At 43.7% G+C, this 19,612-nt stretch overlaps 1 protein-coding gene across 11 annotated transcripts in view; it reads left to right on the top strand.

The window, feature by feature from the left end:
- Nucleotides 1-19,612, top strand: part of ANK3 (ankyrin 3) — a 338,144-nt gene that overhangs the window by 112,729 nt on the left and 205,803 nt on the right. For 6 of the 11 annotated variants that reach the window (XM_088670192.1, XM_035138096.3, XM_088670197.1 and 3 more), the window contains exon 1: nucleotides 12,875-13,930. The exons of 1 other annotated variant lie outside the window; for it this stretch is intronic. In XM_088670192.1, the coding sequence (XP_088526318.1) occupies nucleotides 13,817-13,930 (114 nt within the window). In that variant the 5' untranslated portion in view covers nucleotides 12,875-13,816. Of the gene's footprint in view, nucleotides 1-12,874; nucleotides 13,931-19,612 lie in introns of those variants that run through there. 4 more of the 11 variants (XM_035138098.3, XM_035138097.3, XM_088670193.1 and 1 more) reach the window with 1 other exon arrangement.

The raw sequence follows: 19,612 nt of genomic DNA, 5'->3' as shown, positions 1-19,612 counted from the left end.
AAGGTCAGCACCAACACTTTGAATTGTGCTCAGAAACGTACTGGGAGCCAATGTAGGTCTTTCAGGACCGGTGTTATGTGGTCTCGGCGGCCGCTCCCAGTCACCAGTCTAGCTGCAGGGTAATATTATTATTACCCCGGCAGATGATGTCTTGGCAAGCATCTCTTGTGGTTTGCAGGGCCATGTGGGACATGCTCATTCTCACAGTCTGTGGGGCAATGGCAAAGTCTTGCAGACTCAAGAGCACACTTTTAGGAATGGGGGGCCCTTTTCAGCTGTATTCCTTTTGGGGCATGACATTGGAGGGCACATGCCAGGGGTGGGCAGAGCAGTGACTGTAGACTTCGCTAATTTCTACACAGACTCACACACTTCTCTCTACTCTCCTTCCATCCAAGCGAGATGCATTAGCAAAGTTTAAGGACTACATCCCTGCTGAGCAAAAGGGCTAAGAACGGGTCTGAAACAGGACCAGATAAGAGTTGGTTGGGAGGCCTGCATTTGTCCTCCAGACAGCATGTTCTCTATACCTGGCCTAGACAATACATCTGTAACACACACAGGGATTCATCTGCAGGCAAATCAATTTAGAAAGGGTATCTTGGTGGTGGGACTTTACAAACAACTGCTAGAATAACACAGGGAGTAGCTATATTGGTGAACCTCAAAGCAATCCACCTTGCTTAAGACTGGTAGCCAAGATGATGTTGACTTTTTCTCTATTTTGGACTAAATAAATGAAAAGAGAAGACTCCCTGGAAAAGACCCTGATGTTGGGAAAGATTGAGGGCACAAGGAGAAGGGGACAGCAGAGGACGAGATGGTTGGACAGTGTCTCGAAGCTACCAACATGAGATTGACCAAACTGCGGGAGGCAGTGGAAGACAGGAGTGCTTGGCGTGCTCTGGTCCATGGGGTCACGAGGAGTCGGACACGACTAAATGACTAAACAACACTAAAACATTAATTTGAATATGACTTAATTTGAAAGCTGGGCATTGTTTTTTTTTCTAGTTAGCTGTTGGGCTGGGTAGGAACAGAGCTTGTCCAAAAAGAAAAAGAAAGAGTGAAAGAAAGTCATTTCTGAAGGGTAAGCAATAAACCTTGGCCTTTGTTCAACACTGAGCACACAGAGGCTTTCCGGCAACAAATCTCTCAGTGACTGAGCATCCAATCATTCTGAGTCACCTCTAAAGAGAGACTTACCGTAGATTGCTGTGTTGTGTTAATACTTTTCTGTATTGTTGCTTCAGAAGGACAGTAGCAGCATATGATTTCCCCTACCCACCCCTAAAAAAGTGAGAAAGGAAAGACTAAACAGAGAAAAGCTCTCTCTCTGTATGTGTTGTGTTGTTGCAGACCCTTGCCTCTCACAGTGGATGACTTAATTTTGTTCTTAGCTGTTCTGTAAACTGCTTCCGGTTTTTCAATAGCTTCCTTGGCCTCAGGAAAATTATTCCAGATGGGATCTCGAGCATTGAGAAAACTGATGGTGTGATTATGGAGTTGTGGGTACGATTATCTCTGTGTTGTATCATTAGTTTTTGTTTAGTTTCACCTGTACTCACCTAAAAATAAAATTCTGTTCATGGTTCATGATCTTCTGCACCAAGATCAGCTGAATCCTGCAGCCTCTATGGAGCGTGACTGTTAATGTAGTTTCTTTTATTTTGTACTATTTATTCTCATTTGTGGGGGTGGGGGGCACAGAACTGCATTCACTGGGTGAACTGAAGCAGGTTTCCTAGCAGGGGTGTTGTCGAGACATATGGAAAAAAATACCTTGCAAATGACAGCACAAGCCATAGGAAAGCTCTCCTGCACATGCTCAGTCCATGCATGAGACACTTAATCTCAAGGTCATGGGTTCAAGCCCCACGTTGGGCCAAAGATTCCTGCATTGCAGGGGGTTGGACACCCCAGGGTCTGAATTATTATACCCACTAATACAGGAATTACCCCCTAGGAGAAAAAAAATGTATATTTGCTTTGGAAATTACCTTTTGTTTTAATTAAACATTGTAAGAGATGTGCCTCACTTTAAGTGATCGACTTAACAAGCTCTCCAAGGCACTTTTTGAAAAGTTTACAATTTAAGTGTAAATTCTCAGGTGTCCTTCCTCCCCACCCCACCCCCCAACCTCTGTGCTAGTTGGCAGCCGATCCCTGCACTCCTGTCAAGTTCCAGGTCTGTTGCCAGGAATGTGTGCTGCTTGATTTGAGAGTCCTTGGGAAAGCCAACCTCTCCCTCCGCTCCTCTGCCCTCACTACCTAGGTCAGCCTGCAAGCCAGCCAGCAACAGTGGCCTTCCAGGAAATACACAGCATGCCAGAATCTGGGATTCTGTGAACGTATACCTATGAATAGAAGGAGGACATAGGTAGGATGAGGCCACATCCTTGCACGTTTTCAAAGGGATCCCTCCCACACAGTTGTCAACTTTTCAGCTGGGCTCTGTAGCCTGTCAGCCAGTTCTGTTGATTTGTTGCAACCGTAGCTCATAACAAGATAAAAGAAGAGAGGTGTGTATTTCATTGTCTCAGGAATAATCAGTTGCACACCCATCTTTGACCACGCACTTGAAATCCTTCCATTCTATATATGGTTATTCCTCTCCCATTGCGGTGCGCCTCTTGATTTATGCTGCTTTAGGTCTAATGTGGATGGGTGGTTCCTTTCAATGTGAGCACTAGAATTCCCCAGAATTTTAAAGGGGCTCCCATCCTGTTAAATAAATCTTAGGCTACAATCCTATACCTAGGAGTGAGACCCATTGAATGTTGTGGGCCTTACGTCAGAGATATGCACAGCATTGTGCGGTCAATCATTTATGTAAGCATATTAATGGAAATAAACAGTTAGGAGGGTGGATTTTACATGACTGTCTTAAACTTGCATACAAATAAGACAGTTTCCTTGAAGAAGAAGAAGAAGAAAATGAATTATTTATTTGCTTTTAGCCAATGTAGGTGCCATTTTAAAAAAGCATTTTTTCCTGTGTCAAAGGAGAACACGTATCTCGTCTAAGAAGACACCTGCTCTGATTTAAGAAGTGTTCTGATTTAAAATAATTATTATTTTTAAATCTGTTACCCCAAATTAATCAGAGCACCCTTTGAATCAATCAAAGTGTTTTCATCAATTTCAGCAGGGATTTCACACACACATTAATCACATATTTGCAACCATAAAAGGTGGAAAGCTGCTTTTAAAAAACAAAGTTGAAATTCACATAGCATTGAATTCAAAATGGATACGTCAAAAGCCTATGGGTATATAATACGTTCTTGTGCTTCTCCAGAATCACAGTCCTAACCATAGACTTTTTGATCAGTGTTGGTGACAAACTGGAATGCTCTGCTCAAAAACGGCAACTTTTAAAGTTATATATGAAAAACATAGAATATAAGGCACAGCCTTCAAGGACTTCAGAAAATTTGAAACTAATTCTTCTTAAACAAAACAACATCTTGCTATAGTGGAAGGTAGAGAGGGTAATGCATAAAAAAATTGTCTTCAGAAGGGAAAACTAGATTGTGATGACAGGATCTAAGATGGAAAAGACCTATTAGGTCATCTTTTCTATTGCTCTGACAAGGGAGGATTGTTCTGTTCAGTGCATTTTTGAGTGTTTTAGCCAGTTCACTTCCAAATGTCTCAAGCAATGAGCTGTTCCTTGCAATACAACGCTTAAATGCAAAGCTACCATGAGAGGAAAAAGCTCTTCAATGTTCTTGAGTGCCATGAGGCAAAACCAGAATTAAAATCTCATTAAAAACCACATTCATTTTTCTGGTCCTTATTCAAACTTTCTTCTAACATCCATATATTGCTGTGAAATCTTACAAGAAATCTTATTTTACATTCCTAAGATCTGATTTTTTATATGCAAATCAAATTGCCACAGCCGGATGTGCTTCAAAAACCTGAGCGACTACAGCATAAACAGATTGGGTTGCCCTCCTAGATCCAGCTTCAAGAGGAACAGCAGGACTTCAGTGTAGAAAAATGATTGCTTTTTTCTGCAAAGTACAGAAGGCAAAAGTGAAGAGGAATATATATGTGTGGCAGAGCTGAAAAGAATACCCACAGCCACTAATATATGCATTATTTTAAAACATCACCTTATCTTCTTGTTTCACCATTTAATTTTGAAAGTGATCCCCCCCCCCAACTTTGCCTTTGGGCTTTGGTAAAATTTGTCTGTGTTTTGAAGTTCAAGTTCTTAAGGACCTCTTGGCACTCCCCCCCCCTCCTCTTTTGGTTACTTGTTAGTTTCTTCTTATGATTATTTTGGCAGTCATTAAATATAAACTCTCATAAGCCATGGGCTGTCAATGATGAAATAAAACATCACCAATAAATGCTTTTGTCGACTGTTATCACCTGCCTACCTCCCAGTGCTGTCAAATCTCAAATGCCATTGTGTGTCATCTCTTGAATAGTAATTACAGTGGTACCTCGGTTTATGAACACAATTGGTTCTGGAAGTCTGTTCATAAACTGAAGAGTTCATAAACTGAAGCGAACTTTCCCATTGAAAGTAATGGAAAGTGAATTAATCCGTTCCAGATGGGTCCGCGGCGTTCATAAACCGAAAATTCATAAACCGAGGTGTTCATAAACCGAGGTTCCACTGTATCAAAATATCAAGCACTGGAACTTGATGACTGTAAGATATTGATATAGAAGTAACTATGTTTTAAGGTGATCCTGGCTGTGTGGCAGCCTCTCTCTAGTTATATAGCCTTTCCATGTGAGAAGAGATGCTGGCTGCTGTTTGAAATACTCACCCCAATTCTCAGTTCTTAGGTGGATGGACCATGTAGACATTGTTCCAGCTATTCAGGAGCTAGTTATGGAAAAACAGATCCTGAATGTCTAGGAATGGTTTGTGGGTATTTGTCAAATATTCGAATATTGAGATGATACCTGAGGGGATATTTAGCATCCATATTTTCAAAGGAGCTTTGGGGGGGGGGTGTTAAAATCGATTTATTTCAGCTCTGAGGCACAGTTATTCTATCCACATTCATCATGCAGCATTTTGTTGTTGTTTAGTCATTTAGTCGTGTCCGACTCTTCGTGACCCCATGGACCATAGTTCGCCAGGCACTCCTGTCTTCCACTGCCTCCCGCAGTTTGGTCAGACTCATGTTCATAGCTTCAAGAACACTGTCCAGCCATCTCGTCCTCTGTCATCCCCTTCTCCTTGTGCCCTCCATCTTTCCCAACATCAGGGTCTTTTCCAGGGAGTCTTCTCTTCTCATGAGGTGGCCAAAGTATTGTAGCCTCAGCTTCAGGATCTGTCCTTCCAGTGAGCACTCGGGGCTGATTTCCTTCAGAATGGATAGGTATGATCTTTTTGCAGTCCATGGGACTCTCAAGAGTCTCCTCCAGCACCAAAATTCAAAAGCATCAATTCTTCATGCAGCATTATCGGAGTTCTAACAAAATAGGTAATCTACTTTCATCAGTAGATGCTTCACATTCTCGCGCATTGATTATTTAAAATGTTTAGGATCATCAAGTAATGTTATAGGTACTCCTTGGGGCATCTCCTTGGAACTGAAACAATACACGTGGTCTTTAATGGATGCCTTCTGTAAACTAGCTGTACTACTTGGGATGGCTGCAAATCACATTTCGTTGGCATACTGAACATTTAATGGGCAGAAATGACTAGCAGGATCACGGCGTCAGTTTGTACGTGCTTATTGTGGGCAGGAGAACAAATCTGTACAAGTTCAGGTGGCATGCGATGAGCGAAAAAGTCTAAGCTGGAATGAACTCTTCACATTGGGCTGAATGTAAGCTGAGTGTCCTACTTTAGCATGTCCTCTAAAGACAAGGGATTTAGGCTGGGAGAAGGGGTTATAAGATGCATCACAGTTTACTTGCATAGGTCTCTCTGAACTGAAATGCTGTAGAATCTGAATCCATGTGACATGGCGCAAGACCCTGATCTTGTCAAGTAGCTCCTGTTGAAATTGAGTTTTGATGGAAGGTCTCTGAGTGTTGGGACTTCAGGCCTCCTATTTTCTAGATTTATGAAAAAGGGGATGAAAATGCGTCATGCTTCCAGATGTCTTGCCCAAGCAACACACTCCTTAAATGAGCAACTACATCAAGCCCTTGAACGGGGCGACATGCTGCAATTTACTGGGCACATTAATATTGTTAATACATTGTATTTCATCTGGTATTTTTAGGCTTCGTCTCCCTTTGCTTTGTGCCTTGCCCAGGCTTTTGTTTGTTTTCTAAATTTGTATCCCATCTTATTTCTGAAGGCAGCTAATTTCTGTTTGGGAGGATATGGGGGAGGGGGGAATCCCTCCAAAATCCACTAAAATACGTAGCAGGTGGAAACAGGAGTAAAAACAGCCAAGAAAATTCAGTTCTAATTTGGGGAGGACAAAGGTCAAAATGATAAAAGGAACTGGACACTATTAAAAAGCTTCCAAGAACAGATCAGAAGTGGTAATGCCAGGTGACAGACTCCCCCTCTCTCAGGTGCCAGTCTAGCTTGTAAGGTCTCTAAGCAAGAATTTCAGCATCTTCCTTCTCTCTTCCACACAAGAGGAAATGTCTCATTGAGATCATATTTGTTGTGTCACATGCATGCATCATCCAAAAATATAAAGAATGCTTTTCCTTCCATAAGTTATTTTCCTTACGCAGATTTGTGTAGCTTGTGCTCTTGCCTTCAGAGATGAGGCGGGTGGCAATTGGAGACTGGGCTTTTTCTGACTTAAAGAATGACTTCTCCAGAGATCTCCTCCATTTCACTCCTCAACAGCATTCTGCTTCCATGAATGCTGTTTTTCACCAACCATTTCACCAGTTCATTTTACCTTATCTTTATTATTATTATTATTATTATTATTAGCTGCTTTAGTTTTTCTGTTGTTTGATTTTTATATTGATTCCTAAGTGCTTTTATTATATTTTTCACGGCCTTGGGTTCTGACTTAATTTGAGAAGTGGGGTAGCCATTCTAGATATAAATGAATTTGCCCCATGTCACAACCTTCAGCAGGGCAGTCTCGAGCAGGTCGCGCGCCCTGGCACTGAGGGGCAGAGATCGCTCCGGCGCCCCCGCCCTCGCAGGGCGCAGCATGGTTTCCGCGCGGCTTTACTGCGCGGCGCCCTACCTACCGGCACGGCACCCTGGTGCACCGCGCCACCGGGGGTCTACCTAGTGCTGGCCCTGACCTTCAGATACAGAACCACAGCTTTGTGTAACTGATTATTTAATCCAGAATAACTGCTATTCCTACATTGTTGAGGTAGGGTCATCTGTTGCACTCTACATTGAATCATAAATTACTAGAATTGCCTGGTGTAGCATTTACTCACTATATCATAATGGGTTTGGTATCTCCACTTCACCCCCATAATAAGCATGAACTGAGAAAGCTTTTTATTTATTTTAAAAAAGTCAATTCTTGCAATTACATCATATGAGGGAAACACACCAGTAGAACACACATGCATCCCCATAGTTACAAATTGGGGGTGGGGGTAATCAAGGAGGAAGTAACAGGGAAGCGCCATTGGTGGGGTGGGTCATCACTGCTGTGCCAACCCTGTTTCCACATCAGTATACTTACATATTTTAATGCCCTGTGTTTAAAAACAACACTGCTCCCTTTAACTAGAATAGAGAACAGTTTGGACTTGAGCCTTTCTCCTTGGTGAGTTTGCATCATGCCTGCAGGGATGGGGTGGGTGGAGGGGGTGGGGAGTTCAGGATTTTTTAAAAAAGTGAGAGCACACTACAAAAAAAATCACCCCTCACTTTTAGCCTGAAATGGTACAGCCTATTATGTCAGCTCAAGGTTCTATTCAAATGAGCAGATGAGCTGGTAGAAATGTTTTGTGGGCTCAGCTTACAAAGCTGCACCTAAGAATCCTTTTATTGGGAAAGATGAAGATGTGGTCAGCAAGTACACTGTGCATGAAATTATTTCAGGAGAGATTCCTAAGTGCTAGGGAGCCTTGCCCTAGGACTGCTTTCAGAATGGACCGTGCATCCTTCAGAGGACTCACCACGGTCTCAAAAGCAGCATTCCCTGACCTTGAAGCATGATTGGAGCTTGTATGAAGAACCACAGTGGGTGTGACTTTGTGCCTGATTTACAGCACTGTTTGCATATATCTTCCTTAGCTGCATTTTGTATGCTTCCATTGTCTGGAGCTTAGACACCACCATCGTAGCTGGCGGGGGAGGCTGCTACATTTGATTTTGGGATTTTTTTTGGCTGCTGTCCCTGGCTCCTGCGTCATACCCAGATCCATTTGCTTTGGGTAGATTGACTTACTGATACTATTGCAGATAGAAGGGTTCTCATACAGTGTTAGTGTTTTCTGTTTATTGCTCATGAATAACAAATTGTACATGTTCCTGAATAAGTGACATGAACGTGGGCTTAAGATCGGTTGAGCTGAACCACAAGTAAATAGGAAGCACTGTCACGACTGATGTATACACAGAGGGCAGAAAAGAACTGCCTGGATCAAAGCAAAATTCTGTCTAGTCCAGAAGCCTAGTCTTAACTCTGGCCAGACAGCTGCCTCTGGAACCTCACAAGGAGGACGTGAAAGCCCTAGAATCCAGTTTATTTTATTTTATTTTTTAAAAAGATTGGTATTTTGGGGTATTCTAATGTCACTTTTTGGGATGGGGGTGGCGCTGTGGGTTAAACCACTGAGCCTAGGGCTTGCCAATCAGAAGGTCGGCGGTTTGAATCCCTGCGACGGGGTGCGCTCCCATTGCTCAGTCCCAGCTCCTGCCAACCTAGCAGTTCAAAAGCACGTCAAAGTGCAAGGTAAAGGGCATTTCCGTGTGCTGCTCTGGTTCGCCAGAAGTGGCTTAGTCATGCTGGCCACATGACCTGGAAGCTGTATGCCGGCTCCCTCGGCCAATAACACGAGATGAGCGCCGCAACCCCAGAGTCGGTCACGACTGGACCTAATGGTCAGGGGTCCCTTTACCTTTACCTAATGTCACCTTATGTGTGTAAATTTAATGAAATTTCCCTCTACAAATGCATGTACAGTGGTACCTCAGGTTACAGACACCTGTATTTGTTTGCCACTATTCCAGCCTGTTTAATAAATAAACTGGCCCCACAGAACTTGTAGCCCACCAAGCTGAACACAGCCCCACAGACACAGGTATCCAGCTGCGAAAAGAAAAGAAAAGGTGGTTCACGAAGCTGAGTGGACCTAAAAAGGAACCACGACTTGCGTAGACTTAAATCAGGGGTCAGCAGGGGTCCAGTCCACTGTCCCTCAGACCTTGTGGGGGGCCGGACTATATTTTGAAAAAAAAATATGAACGAATTCCTACGCCCCACAAATAACCCAGAGATGCAGTTTAAACAAAAGAGCACATTCTACTCATGTAAAACCACCAGGCAGGCCCAACAAATAACCCAGAGATGCATTTTAAATAAAAAACACACATTCTACTCATGAAAAACATGTTGATTCCCGGACCGTCCACGGGCCGGATTTAGAAGGCGATTGGGCCGCATCCTGCCCCCGGGCCTTAGTTTGGGTACCCCTGACTTAAATGTTGCCATTGATTTTGGCATGTAAGATGTAAAATGTAAGAAGTCTGAAGTTTTGAATATTTAAAGCAAAATAAAAATAAAAATAAAGTGCTTTCTATCTAACATCTTACATGCTTACATTCTTTCATTCATTCATTCAAACATACATACATACTGGTAAATGATTTTATTTGTATGCCACCTTTCCAGTTAAAACTGCTCAAGGCAGCTTACAACAACACAACAAAAATAGTCATAAACAATAAATAAAACATTCATAAATACACAAACTGAACAATTTCCACCTAAATCACAAGATCTAAAATAAAGATACAAAAAAACCATCCCCACATCAACAACGACCCCCAAAACACCCCAGCCCAAGTGTCTGTTCAGCAGCCTCCATTTTTGTTGCTGGAGTCAGTCAAAGCCACACCCTCACAGTCCAGGTAGAAAAGGCCTGCAAGGCAGGGAGCAGTCCTTCTAGGACTCACAGCCAATATGGTCTCTTGAGTGTAATAATTAGGTCAGAGAAGCTGCTTTCCATTCTGCTTGTTTTTGTCAGAGTGGGCGTAGAGCTGCATAGCGCAAATTCATTATTTACACATCTCACCTGTCTTGGAAGTGATGCAAGAGCAAATTTCAGAGATTTCTGGAATGTTGGCTGCAATAATATTATGCAGTTGTTAAATGGTGTCCCATTTTGATTCTTTACCCCATCCTCAATAATAAATATTAGTGATGTGAAGTACAATAACAACAAAGTTAGTTCTTTTCTATAAAAATGCATGTCACCCAGGAAGTGCACACTTCTTAAGTATAAATGCAACACATGCATGTTTACAAAGACTTGTATCATACAGGCTTGTTCATTGGGAGTCTGCCCTGGAGCCAGAAGCAGTGTGTTAAGTGTGCCTAGAGTGTACATAGTGGTGCCCAGTGCCTTCCCTCAGCTTTGGCTGATGGCCCAGCTGTGCCCTTACCTGGACAGGGATAGCCCAAATTCTCTCAGCTAAACTCTGGTAGCCTCTAGATTAGACTGCAACATGTTATACATGGGGCTGCCTCTGAAGACAGTTCAGAAACTTCAACTGGTACAGAATGCAGCAGCCCGGCTGCCCACCGGGGCAAGATTTTGTTGGCAGCTGTCTGTCTTGAAAGACAATGGGGTGCCCTTATGACGCACCCACCACACAACTGAATAATGCACCACACACTCACTGGTGGGGAGGGGGGGCACCCACCACCCACCCATAAACTTTAAGAGGCAAGCCTTTGTGGGGGACAATGTTCCACACTCTGTGGTAAGGAGGCAGACAGGCAGGGATGGGGGGATCCTCTTTTTAAATCCTTCTTTCTCCTTCCTGGGTTTTATCCCAGGTCATGAAAAGTTTACAGTGAGCTTGAAGGAAGAAGAAATTGAGGAACTGTTGCTCGTCCAGCTGATGTGGAACTGAGATTTTGACATGGTCCACTGGGCATGAGGAAGGCACATATAACTTATAGAGCAGTACTTCTTAACCGTGTGTGTGTGTGTGTGTGTGTGTGTGTGTGTGTGTGTGTGTGTGTGTGTCATTGACCCCCTTGAGAATCTGTTGAAAGCTGTGGACCCCCTCCCCAGAACACATAAATGCAAGATTTTACTGCAGTGGGATTTTGTGTGTGCGAACAGTTCACAGACCCCCTGAAGCCCATGCATGGACCACAGGTTAAGAACCCCCTGTTCTAGAGATTCCCTTTTTGGCTTGTTATTTGGGCGAAATGCTATTGCTTTATCAGGATCCATTTATATTACATTTATAAAACTTTGAGAGTTATATCTAACAAATAAAATATTATCTCACTGCAATATGCGACGTTATAACATGATGCTGTGTGCAATTAGAATACTGTATGTAAAACACCTTTATTTTATTTAACAAACAGAGGGAATTTCCCGAGCCAGATTTCCATCTCCCTCTCATGAATCATTAAACTTGACAGGGGGGAAAAATCACCGGCTCCCTCGGCCTGAAAGCGAGATGAGCGCCACACCCCACAGTCGCCTTTGACTGGACTTAACCTTCCAGAGGTCATTTACCTTACCTTTGTTACAAAGGTATCACATGGTAGTTTATTATGTTATTTTACATAATTATATAGTTTATAGATAGCTTAATATTTACTGCTCGTAATGTTCAGTGATCCTTGCTATTAGGTGTCCTGCCCTGGATGTGGAAAGCCAGTAAAGATCAAATTCTGCCAAGCTCTGTTCAACACACTACACTTGGTTCCAATTCTGTCTCCTCCCATGAAGTGCCATATTTGATCCTGGCTCTCCCAGCCCTTGGTCTGTCTTTGGGACCAACCTTGCAGCAGAGTGGAGCAGGGGACAGACACATACATGTTTAAAATCAAATGCTGGGTACCCTAGCAAGCCCTAAGGAGAAAGGAAGCGTGTGAGAACTCTGCAAGACTATACAGACCTGTGGTGCACTTTTAAGGTTCTGTGAAGGCGATAGGGAGGACCCCAGAGAAGCCGAAAACCTATGAAAAACCAAGGATGGGCGCCATTGGCCTTCAGCACCATCAGTCAACACCAGACAGAGAAGGGCATATGGCTTGCCTGCATTGCGCTGGTTAGGGAAGGATAAAGAAGTGGGTCAGCACTCTACTTCCTCTGCCAATCAAGATATGTAGAGGGAAGTAATAATCTGGGAAGAAGGTCAAGGAGGAGTGTAGCTTCTGTCTCTGCGAGGCTTGGGGGTGGGGGCAACACACAAAGAATTCCTCTAGTAACCCCAAGGGAAATCTCAGCTTGAGTCCTTTGTCACAGACCCCGGGATTCCAGAACTGTATTTAGAGCAAGGAGATGTGATCACAGTGCCCCTTTAAAAGGCTGCTGCTTCTGTTTCTATTTGACAAGTTGGTTCCTTCCTTGTCTGGTTTCTCTATTGTAAACAATAATGCTAGTGTCTGTGTAAGTGAGCAAACACTCACTCACACACACACACACACACACACACACACACACACACACACATATAAATACATTGTGTTGATACATACACAGTATGGTCTCCCTCTCTCTATATGTGATATATGCATAATTTTAGATGCCAACAGATACATAAAGACATGTGGTACAAATTGCCTTGATCTCCTTTGAGCCTATGCTAGTGGGAAATGCCCCCTGCAGGTCTTTTTATACTGATGCTATTTTACCTCCCCTAATGAATATTCAAAAGCTGCAGTCACTGAGGACTCAGGTGGCAAAAATAGCAAGGTGATTGAAGCAAGCCCTTCCATAAAAGCCTAAGTCTACATTGCTCAGTGCAAGGAAATAGGGTTTGTTACACAGATTCCTGGCTGTTTGCGCGCAGGGGGTGTGGGTTCTGTTTCCCCCCTTTCGATCATGTAAAAGAAAATTGCCAGGAAATTCCCTATGAATTAGAGGCCTGTTTTGTGTACTCGCATGATCACATCTCCGCCCCTCCCCCCTCCCAAGATGTGTTGTAATAAGCATGTGTTTAGAAAAGAAAGGAAGAATAAGACAACAGTGCTTTCTGTAATCCTTGCAGCAAGATCGAACATTCAGCATAAAGGGAACGCTGTTAAGATATAGCAATGCATGCATTGTTTTCTACATAATGCAGTCAGGGTCTCCATGGTAAAATGAAGGGGGGGGAAGAGAAATTTTTTTTTTATTTTTGTCACCATCAGCAGTTAATCTAAAGTGGGAGCTGCTCAGTTTCATTGTGGGTTAAGTGGCTCACCATGCAGAACTAAGTGAGGGAGTTTAAATCATAACCGTCGTTTTTGAGGGGTGGATTTCTAAAATACATGTGAGTATTTTTTAAGAAAAGCACTGATCCGACAGGAGTTGTTGCTTTGGAGTGTTTGTAAGAGGAAGCCATCATTTCCAGCATACCCCCTTCAGTGGAATCACTTAGACACTTCCAGCTGGTGGTGGGGGATGCAGCCATAATACAGCTTTCTCTGTCCCAGCTGTCTTTCTCGTTACGTTAAATGCATTAGGATGGCTGCACCGTTTTGCCGAGCTTCAGGTACAGAAAGGTACTGGAAGAGATGTTGCAAGCATGAATTTGTGTAGTCTCTGCCAGCTTCATCAAGACCTTTGAATTGCGAATGCCTTTCTGGCCCCAGCCACAGCTTTTCTTCCAGGCATTGCTTGTGAGGAGGGCTGGTTAAAGGTGCCTGAGGATATCACCTTATATGCCAGGAAGGATTGTTGCAAAGGGTGTTCTTAATGCACTATGGCTCACGCAGCATCACAGCTCAAGAAAAACAGAGATTTAGAACTTAACGCCGAAGAGGAAAATGAGAAAAAGAGGAAACATAGGAAAAGATCCAAGGATCGGAAGAAAAAGGTACCTTTATTTGTAACAGCAATTTCTTTACATGGATTCCTTTGTTTTACTTTGACATCTCACACTGCAGTGAGAGCAGAGATGTGGTACGCTTGTAACTTGGTGACTGTGGATAATTGTTAAGGCTGTGAAATGTCATTGCAAGCCAAAAACTTGCAGGGGGTGGGGGTGTGGGGTCACTTTGAAAGGCAAATGTTTTTTGTTTTTGTTTTTTAAAGTCAGAGATTCTAGATTTGTTGCAGTGACCAGCGGAGGTGGTGTGCATTCTCCTCCCCCCCTCCTTGACAGATTATCACATTGTCTCGAGATGTGAGCTTGTTTAATTTCAGTGCAATGGAAGCCGGTTTAAGAAATGGCAGTTTTGCAGGTTAAACAATTAGCATCTGCCTAGTTCTCGCATGAGAATTAAATAGTTGGTTTGTGATCTGTTGGTAAAGAAATCTGTGCAGAAATTCTGCTGGGGCTCTCTCACATGTTCGCCTTCGAAACAATACATTAATTTGAACAGAAGTCACTGAATGTGCTGCTGCAGTATGTGTTTTTTATCTTGAATGCCTATTTTATGGGGAAATAACACCTAAATCAACTGTTGTTATAAACTTTCCTTTGTTAGGTTGAAATATTGGCGTGAGATCACTGAGCCCTGTTCCAACATCCCCTCCCCCAGTTGTGTTGTAATTACCCTGGATGCAGAGGTACTTGGGGTAAACTGAGTCCTGGGCATGCCAATCTAGTGTGTACTAGCCCTTGCTGAATTTTGACTGAAGCCAGCTGGCTTTCCCCAACATAAGATTTGAAACACAATAGTGGAAAATAAGAGCAGAACCCTAAATGAAGATGCTGTGTGGGCTTGCCCTTTAAGGGGACACCTTACGCACCAGAAAAGGGCCCTGTATTGGTTTCTTGGTGCTTAATAGCTGTGAACATTCTTTAAGGAAAAGAAACAGAAGCAGCTCAGATGCCTATAGTCTGAACGCAAGAATGAGGTTGTGTTGCATTTTCATGTCCCTTTGTGATATTCCCCAAGGGACGCATAATCTAATGGGCTCTGAGCACTGATGCATGTGTTTCCTTAAAGGACACATTGTAGATTCCTTCTGTACATATGCGCCTCTGTGGCTTGGGTGGCAGCTTCTCATTTCATCACCTTTCTTCCTCCCCACCCCCTTCCCTTTTCACTGCAAAAAGCAGCGCTGAGTGTAATGACAGAGAGAAAGCACTAAGGAGCCTTCTGATACAGTAATACCCTTAGAAGGCTGTATATAGATGGCTGCAGCAGTGTGTACTGCAGCATGTAGGTTTATGGGTATTTCTCCCATTTAAAGGGGCACGAGCAGGCTTTCTGTTAAATTACTGCTCTTGTCTCCTTTTCTGCATAGATGAAACTAGGGGAACAAAATGCAGCCCTAAGGGTTGATTTCCTGGCTTTTCCTCTTGAAAAGCAAGGATGATATAGATGTTCATGATCCCCACCCCCAAACTTTATTTTATGCTTTAAAAATGAAACCAGGGTCTCTTTCCGTCCCGCCCCAAGCACTCGCAGGAATGCAGTCTTCAAAAAGGGTCACCCCTCAACATACGTCCTTCTCTCTGTGTATGCGTGCGTGCGTGCGTTTTTGGAGTCAGAGTTGAAATTCATAGCCTCCCATTAACTTTCTTACAAGGGAGCTGGGTATTTTCTTTCAAGTAGGCTTGGGTTTAACAATAGCAAGTGTGTGGTGCCTTTGTGATTATTCATGTTGTCATATGAGCAGACTATAGAAGTGGAGGAGGCAGGGGGTGACCATGCCAATAAGTGCCTCTTGATTCAGTGGTTTGGACAATTGCTATGTCGACAGAAACGCTTTATTGTTTATACAGCATGATGTCTTAGAAGGGATATCTCCTAGCAACCAGGGTGGGACACGGCCCAGAAAAAAATTGCAGTCATCATAAATGCCATGGATTTTCTTTCAGGGTTGTGTTATGGGAGAAAGCTTTCAGAGTAGTGAACCTGGCCTTTGGGCAATATTTATTTTCTCTTGGTGTATGCTACAGACATGCTGAATTTATTTAAGAAATGAAAGAGAGAGAGAGAGAGAGAGAGAGAGAGAGAGAGAGAGAGAGAGAGAGAGAGAAGGAAAGAACCTGGGGGTTAACTTTGGTGCATTTGCAGATCCAACCAGGGTGCACATTGACTGTAGCAACAACCATTCTGACCTTCCTTTGTGCAGCACGGAATCCATGTCTCATCTCTCTATTCATTAAGGTGGTGGTTTAGTTTCTTTTTAATTAGCAACCCTCCTTTTTCCCCTCTGTGAATTGTGAGTCACTGCAGATAAGACCCACCAGCAATGCTGATGCTCAAAGGCTAACCCTTTACCTGAACCGTATTAGAAAAAACCCTCTGGGAGGCTTCCAGTCATGTTAAAACACTGGTGATGGTTAGAATCCCTGGGCAATTGAATTTGAGGCAACAGAGATGTAGCAATGTGATGGTTTCAGTTTGCAGAACTGAACACAGCCTGTTAATAACAGCACCAGACAGACATGATTCCCATCTAATATTAGGACTGCAGTCTTAGGGAGCAATTTCACCCTCTTTGTATTTTAAGTCTTTCCTCCTCCTCCTCCTCCTCCTCCTCCTCCTCCTCCTCCTCCTCCTCCTCCTCCTCCTCCTCCTCCTCTTCTTCTTCTTCTTCTTCTTCTTCTTCTTCTTCTTCTTCTTCTTCTTCTTCTTCTTCTTCTTCTTCTTCTTCTACAGTTCCCCCCAGGTTGGCTCTGAAAATGCCACCAGACCACCTAACTTATCAGATAATCTAGTAAAGTTGAAACCAGTGAGACTTCAGTTATGTGCTTTAGAAAAGAGTGTTGCTTATTCCCACCTCCCCAGTTCAGGTGTACAAAATAGTCAGTGAATCAGGCCTGTGTTATGTAACACCCCTGTCTCCATTGCCTGTCTCTGAATGGACCCCACAAAATGTGATCTTCTGCAACATTTGACAGATGAGAATAGGGATACTGCTGCCTACATTCAGGGGGAGGAGCCCAAGGGGTGAGGCCTTGTAGATTAGTGGGTGGAGCCTGGATGCAGCTAGGTCTCACAAGGGCGATGCAAGTGCCATGTTATCATTAAGATTTATATATGCCAGTGGGTGAAGGGGAGAGCATTTAATCCATTTTAGTAACCAGAGCTTAACCAGAGGTATGGATTTGGGTGGGTGTGGAACTGTGAAGTATCAATAAGGAAGACAATGCTTACAGTTCCCTCTCACCACTCTGGAACCCAAAGACAAATTACAAAGATGGCAGGAGAGACAATGTGGGGTGGCTTCTCAGATGACCACAGTCCTCATACTCTGCAGCAGAAAATAACCTACTGGGCATGTAACTGGTCGGGGGATGGGGAGGTTGCAAATCTTCCCCTTCTTTGTAAACAACAAGTGCCATCATTTAAATGGAAGTCTGGCATGTGAGATAAGGCAAGGGAGAAAGGGGATGATGGGCAGGAAGGGAAGTCTGAAACCTGATTTGAGTAAGACCCTGTTGAAATGGGGCTGGAACATGCCCAGCCTGTTCAAATGCATTTTAACCTCCTCACTTTCCTATACTCAATCCATCTCCGTGTACACGCATAACTGAGACAGCAACTCTCTAGGAATGTGAGTTGACTGAATAGTATGTATGTATGGAAGGGTGGGGTCAAGGCCAGCACATTCATGGGGAAAGCCAATACCTGTGAAGTGGCTGTGACAGATTGGTAGCCCTGATCCCCCTCGTTGCTCTCCTCACGGCCCACAGGCTCTGCTGCTGCTGTCGCCACCACCATTCCTCCTGGCGAGGCTCCTGCAGGGCTCTCCTCCTCCTCCCTGACTCACTCTGAGGAAAGACCAAGAGGGTCCATCCAAGGCACTCTGCCAGCTGTCTCACCCAGAATGAGGCAGGCTGGAGCTGGAGGGGAAACTATTGGCACTAGTAACATGACAAACAAAATGCAGAGGAGGGGCCAGGAGGAGAGGTGGGGATGGCAGTGCTAGCAGCATTTATTGGGAGGAGATGACTGAGGAGACAATGAGGGGCGGCAGGAGCAGTGGAGGAGGAGGAGAGGAGGAGACTTGGGGGTGGTGCCAGCCCTTGTGTGGGTGACTGGTAGGAGGAAATTGGGGGCTGAAAAAAAATATATGATTTGGCATCGGATTAAAGTAATAAGATCCATGTGGGCTTGTCTTTTGGCTGCATTTCAAGGCATTGTGGGCCAATTCAAGAGACTGGGGTGTCCGAAACAGAAAAGCCAAGTGGTTTCTTTTTCCTTGTCTGCTAGTTGTCCTAGGATACAATCCTCTAGGAAACTATATTATCCAAGTCTCCGTGAAATGAATGGAAGGATCTCCCATTCATCTCAGTGGTCCTGCCATATCGGAGAACTTCCTGGTTGGTTGTGCCCCAGGGACCAGCGCTGTCTTGTCTCTAATTCTGCTGCACTTTATTGGTGCTCAAAATTTAGGCTACCTTAGGTATCTGCTGTATACTGCCTAATCAAAGGCCCACCTGTGCTAGAAAGAGATTAAAACCATAGAATCATAGAGAGTTGGAAGGGACCCTGAGGATCATCTGGTACAACTCCCCCCTGCAACGCAGGAATATGCAACTGCCCCATTCAAGGATGGAACTTGCAACCGTGGCGTTAGGAGCACCATGCTCTAACCAACTGAAATAATATTTCATATTTGTGCCTCCAGAGAATGCCAAATCTAAGCACAAGTTTAATATAGCATGTGTGCCTGAACAGGCGGAGAGACTGATGTGCAGGTTGGACACCTGTTGTGGAAGGTGAGGTGGGGAAACACCAATTTAAAGCTGGTCAAGTTGTTGACCATGTTGGGTGTCACACTAAATGATAGCTTAGCCGGATGTGCATGAGCTGGAGTGGGCATGCTCCCCCAGTTCCATCCTCCTGGCCAGAGGGGAGGGAGAAGCACACAGACCTGAGATTCATAACGGCTCCTTATGTGATGTGCTTCTTGTTCACATCACACTAAAACCAGACATTAGCACGACATGCAATTGTGTCCCCCTTTGCTGCAGCCTGGCCTGTATCTCACAGGATTTCAAGGAACAGTGAGTGAAGAGCTGCAAAATGTTATAACAACTCTATGGAAATGGTGATGGTGATAGCGAGTAATAATTAAAATATGCTGGCAGCTCAGGGGTGGCTGAAGAAGTTCTCCTCACTTCCCATCCCAGAATATTCCAATATTTAGGGGCACATCCTGCTCTCAGTTTCATGGGCAGTGTGAAGAGTTCAACTATTAAAAAAGGGTAAGATGTTATCCTTAAACATTTTGTTAAATGGCACCTTAAAGAGGAAGTACCGGTATTATTTGTATGCCTTTTTTCTGTCTTGCACTAGCTTATCACAAGGCTAAGGAAACTAGGTTTAATTTCCCATGTGACTAACATGTAGAATAGATTTGTTAATTTCAGTGCCAAAGATTCTATTAAAGACAGAAGGGCTTTTTATGCTGGGTGTGATCCAGTTGATTATAATTTTTTGGTTAAAAATGTACATGAACTGCCCTGAGACCTCCAGGTATAGGGCAGTCTATAAATTCAATTAATAAGAATAAGAATAAGTCCTGCTTGCAGACAGCTATGTGTGATTTTGAGATATTATTTTTCTGCCGACTGCCTGGAAGCCAAAAT

This window comes from Zootoca vivipara, chromosome 5 (genome assembly GCF_965207765.1).
Source record: "Zootoca vivipara chromosome 5, rZooViv2.hap1.1, whole genome shotgun sequence".
Lineage (NCBI taxonomy): Eukaryota > Metazoa > Chordata > Lepidosauria > Squamata > Lacertidae > Zootoca > Zootoca vivipara.
The sequence above is the reverse complement of the archived record's forward strand: the minus strand, read 5'-3'. Positions and strand labels throughout refer to the sequence as shown.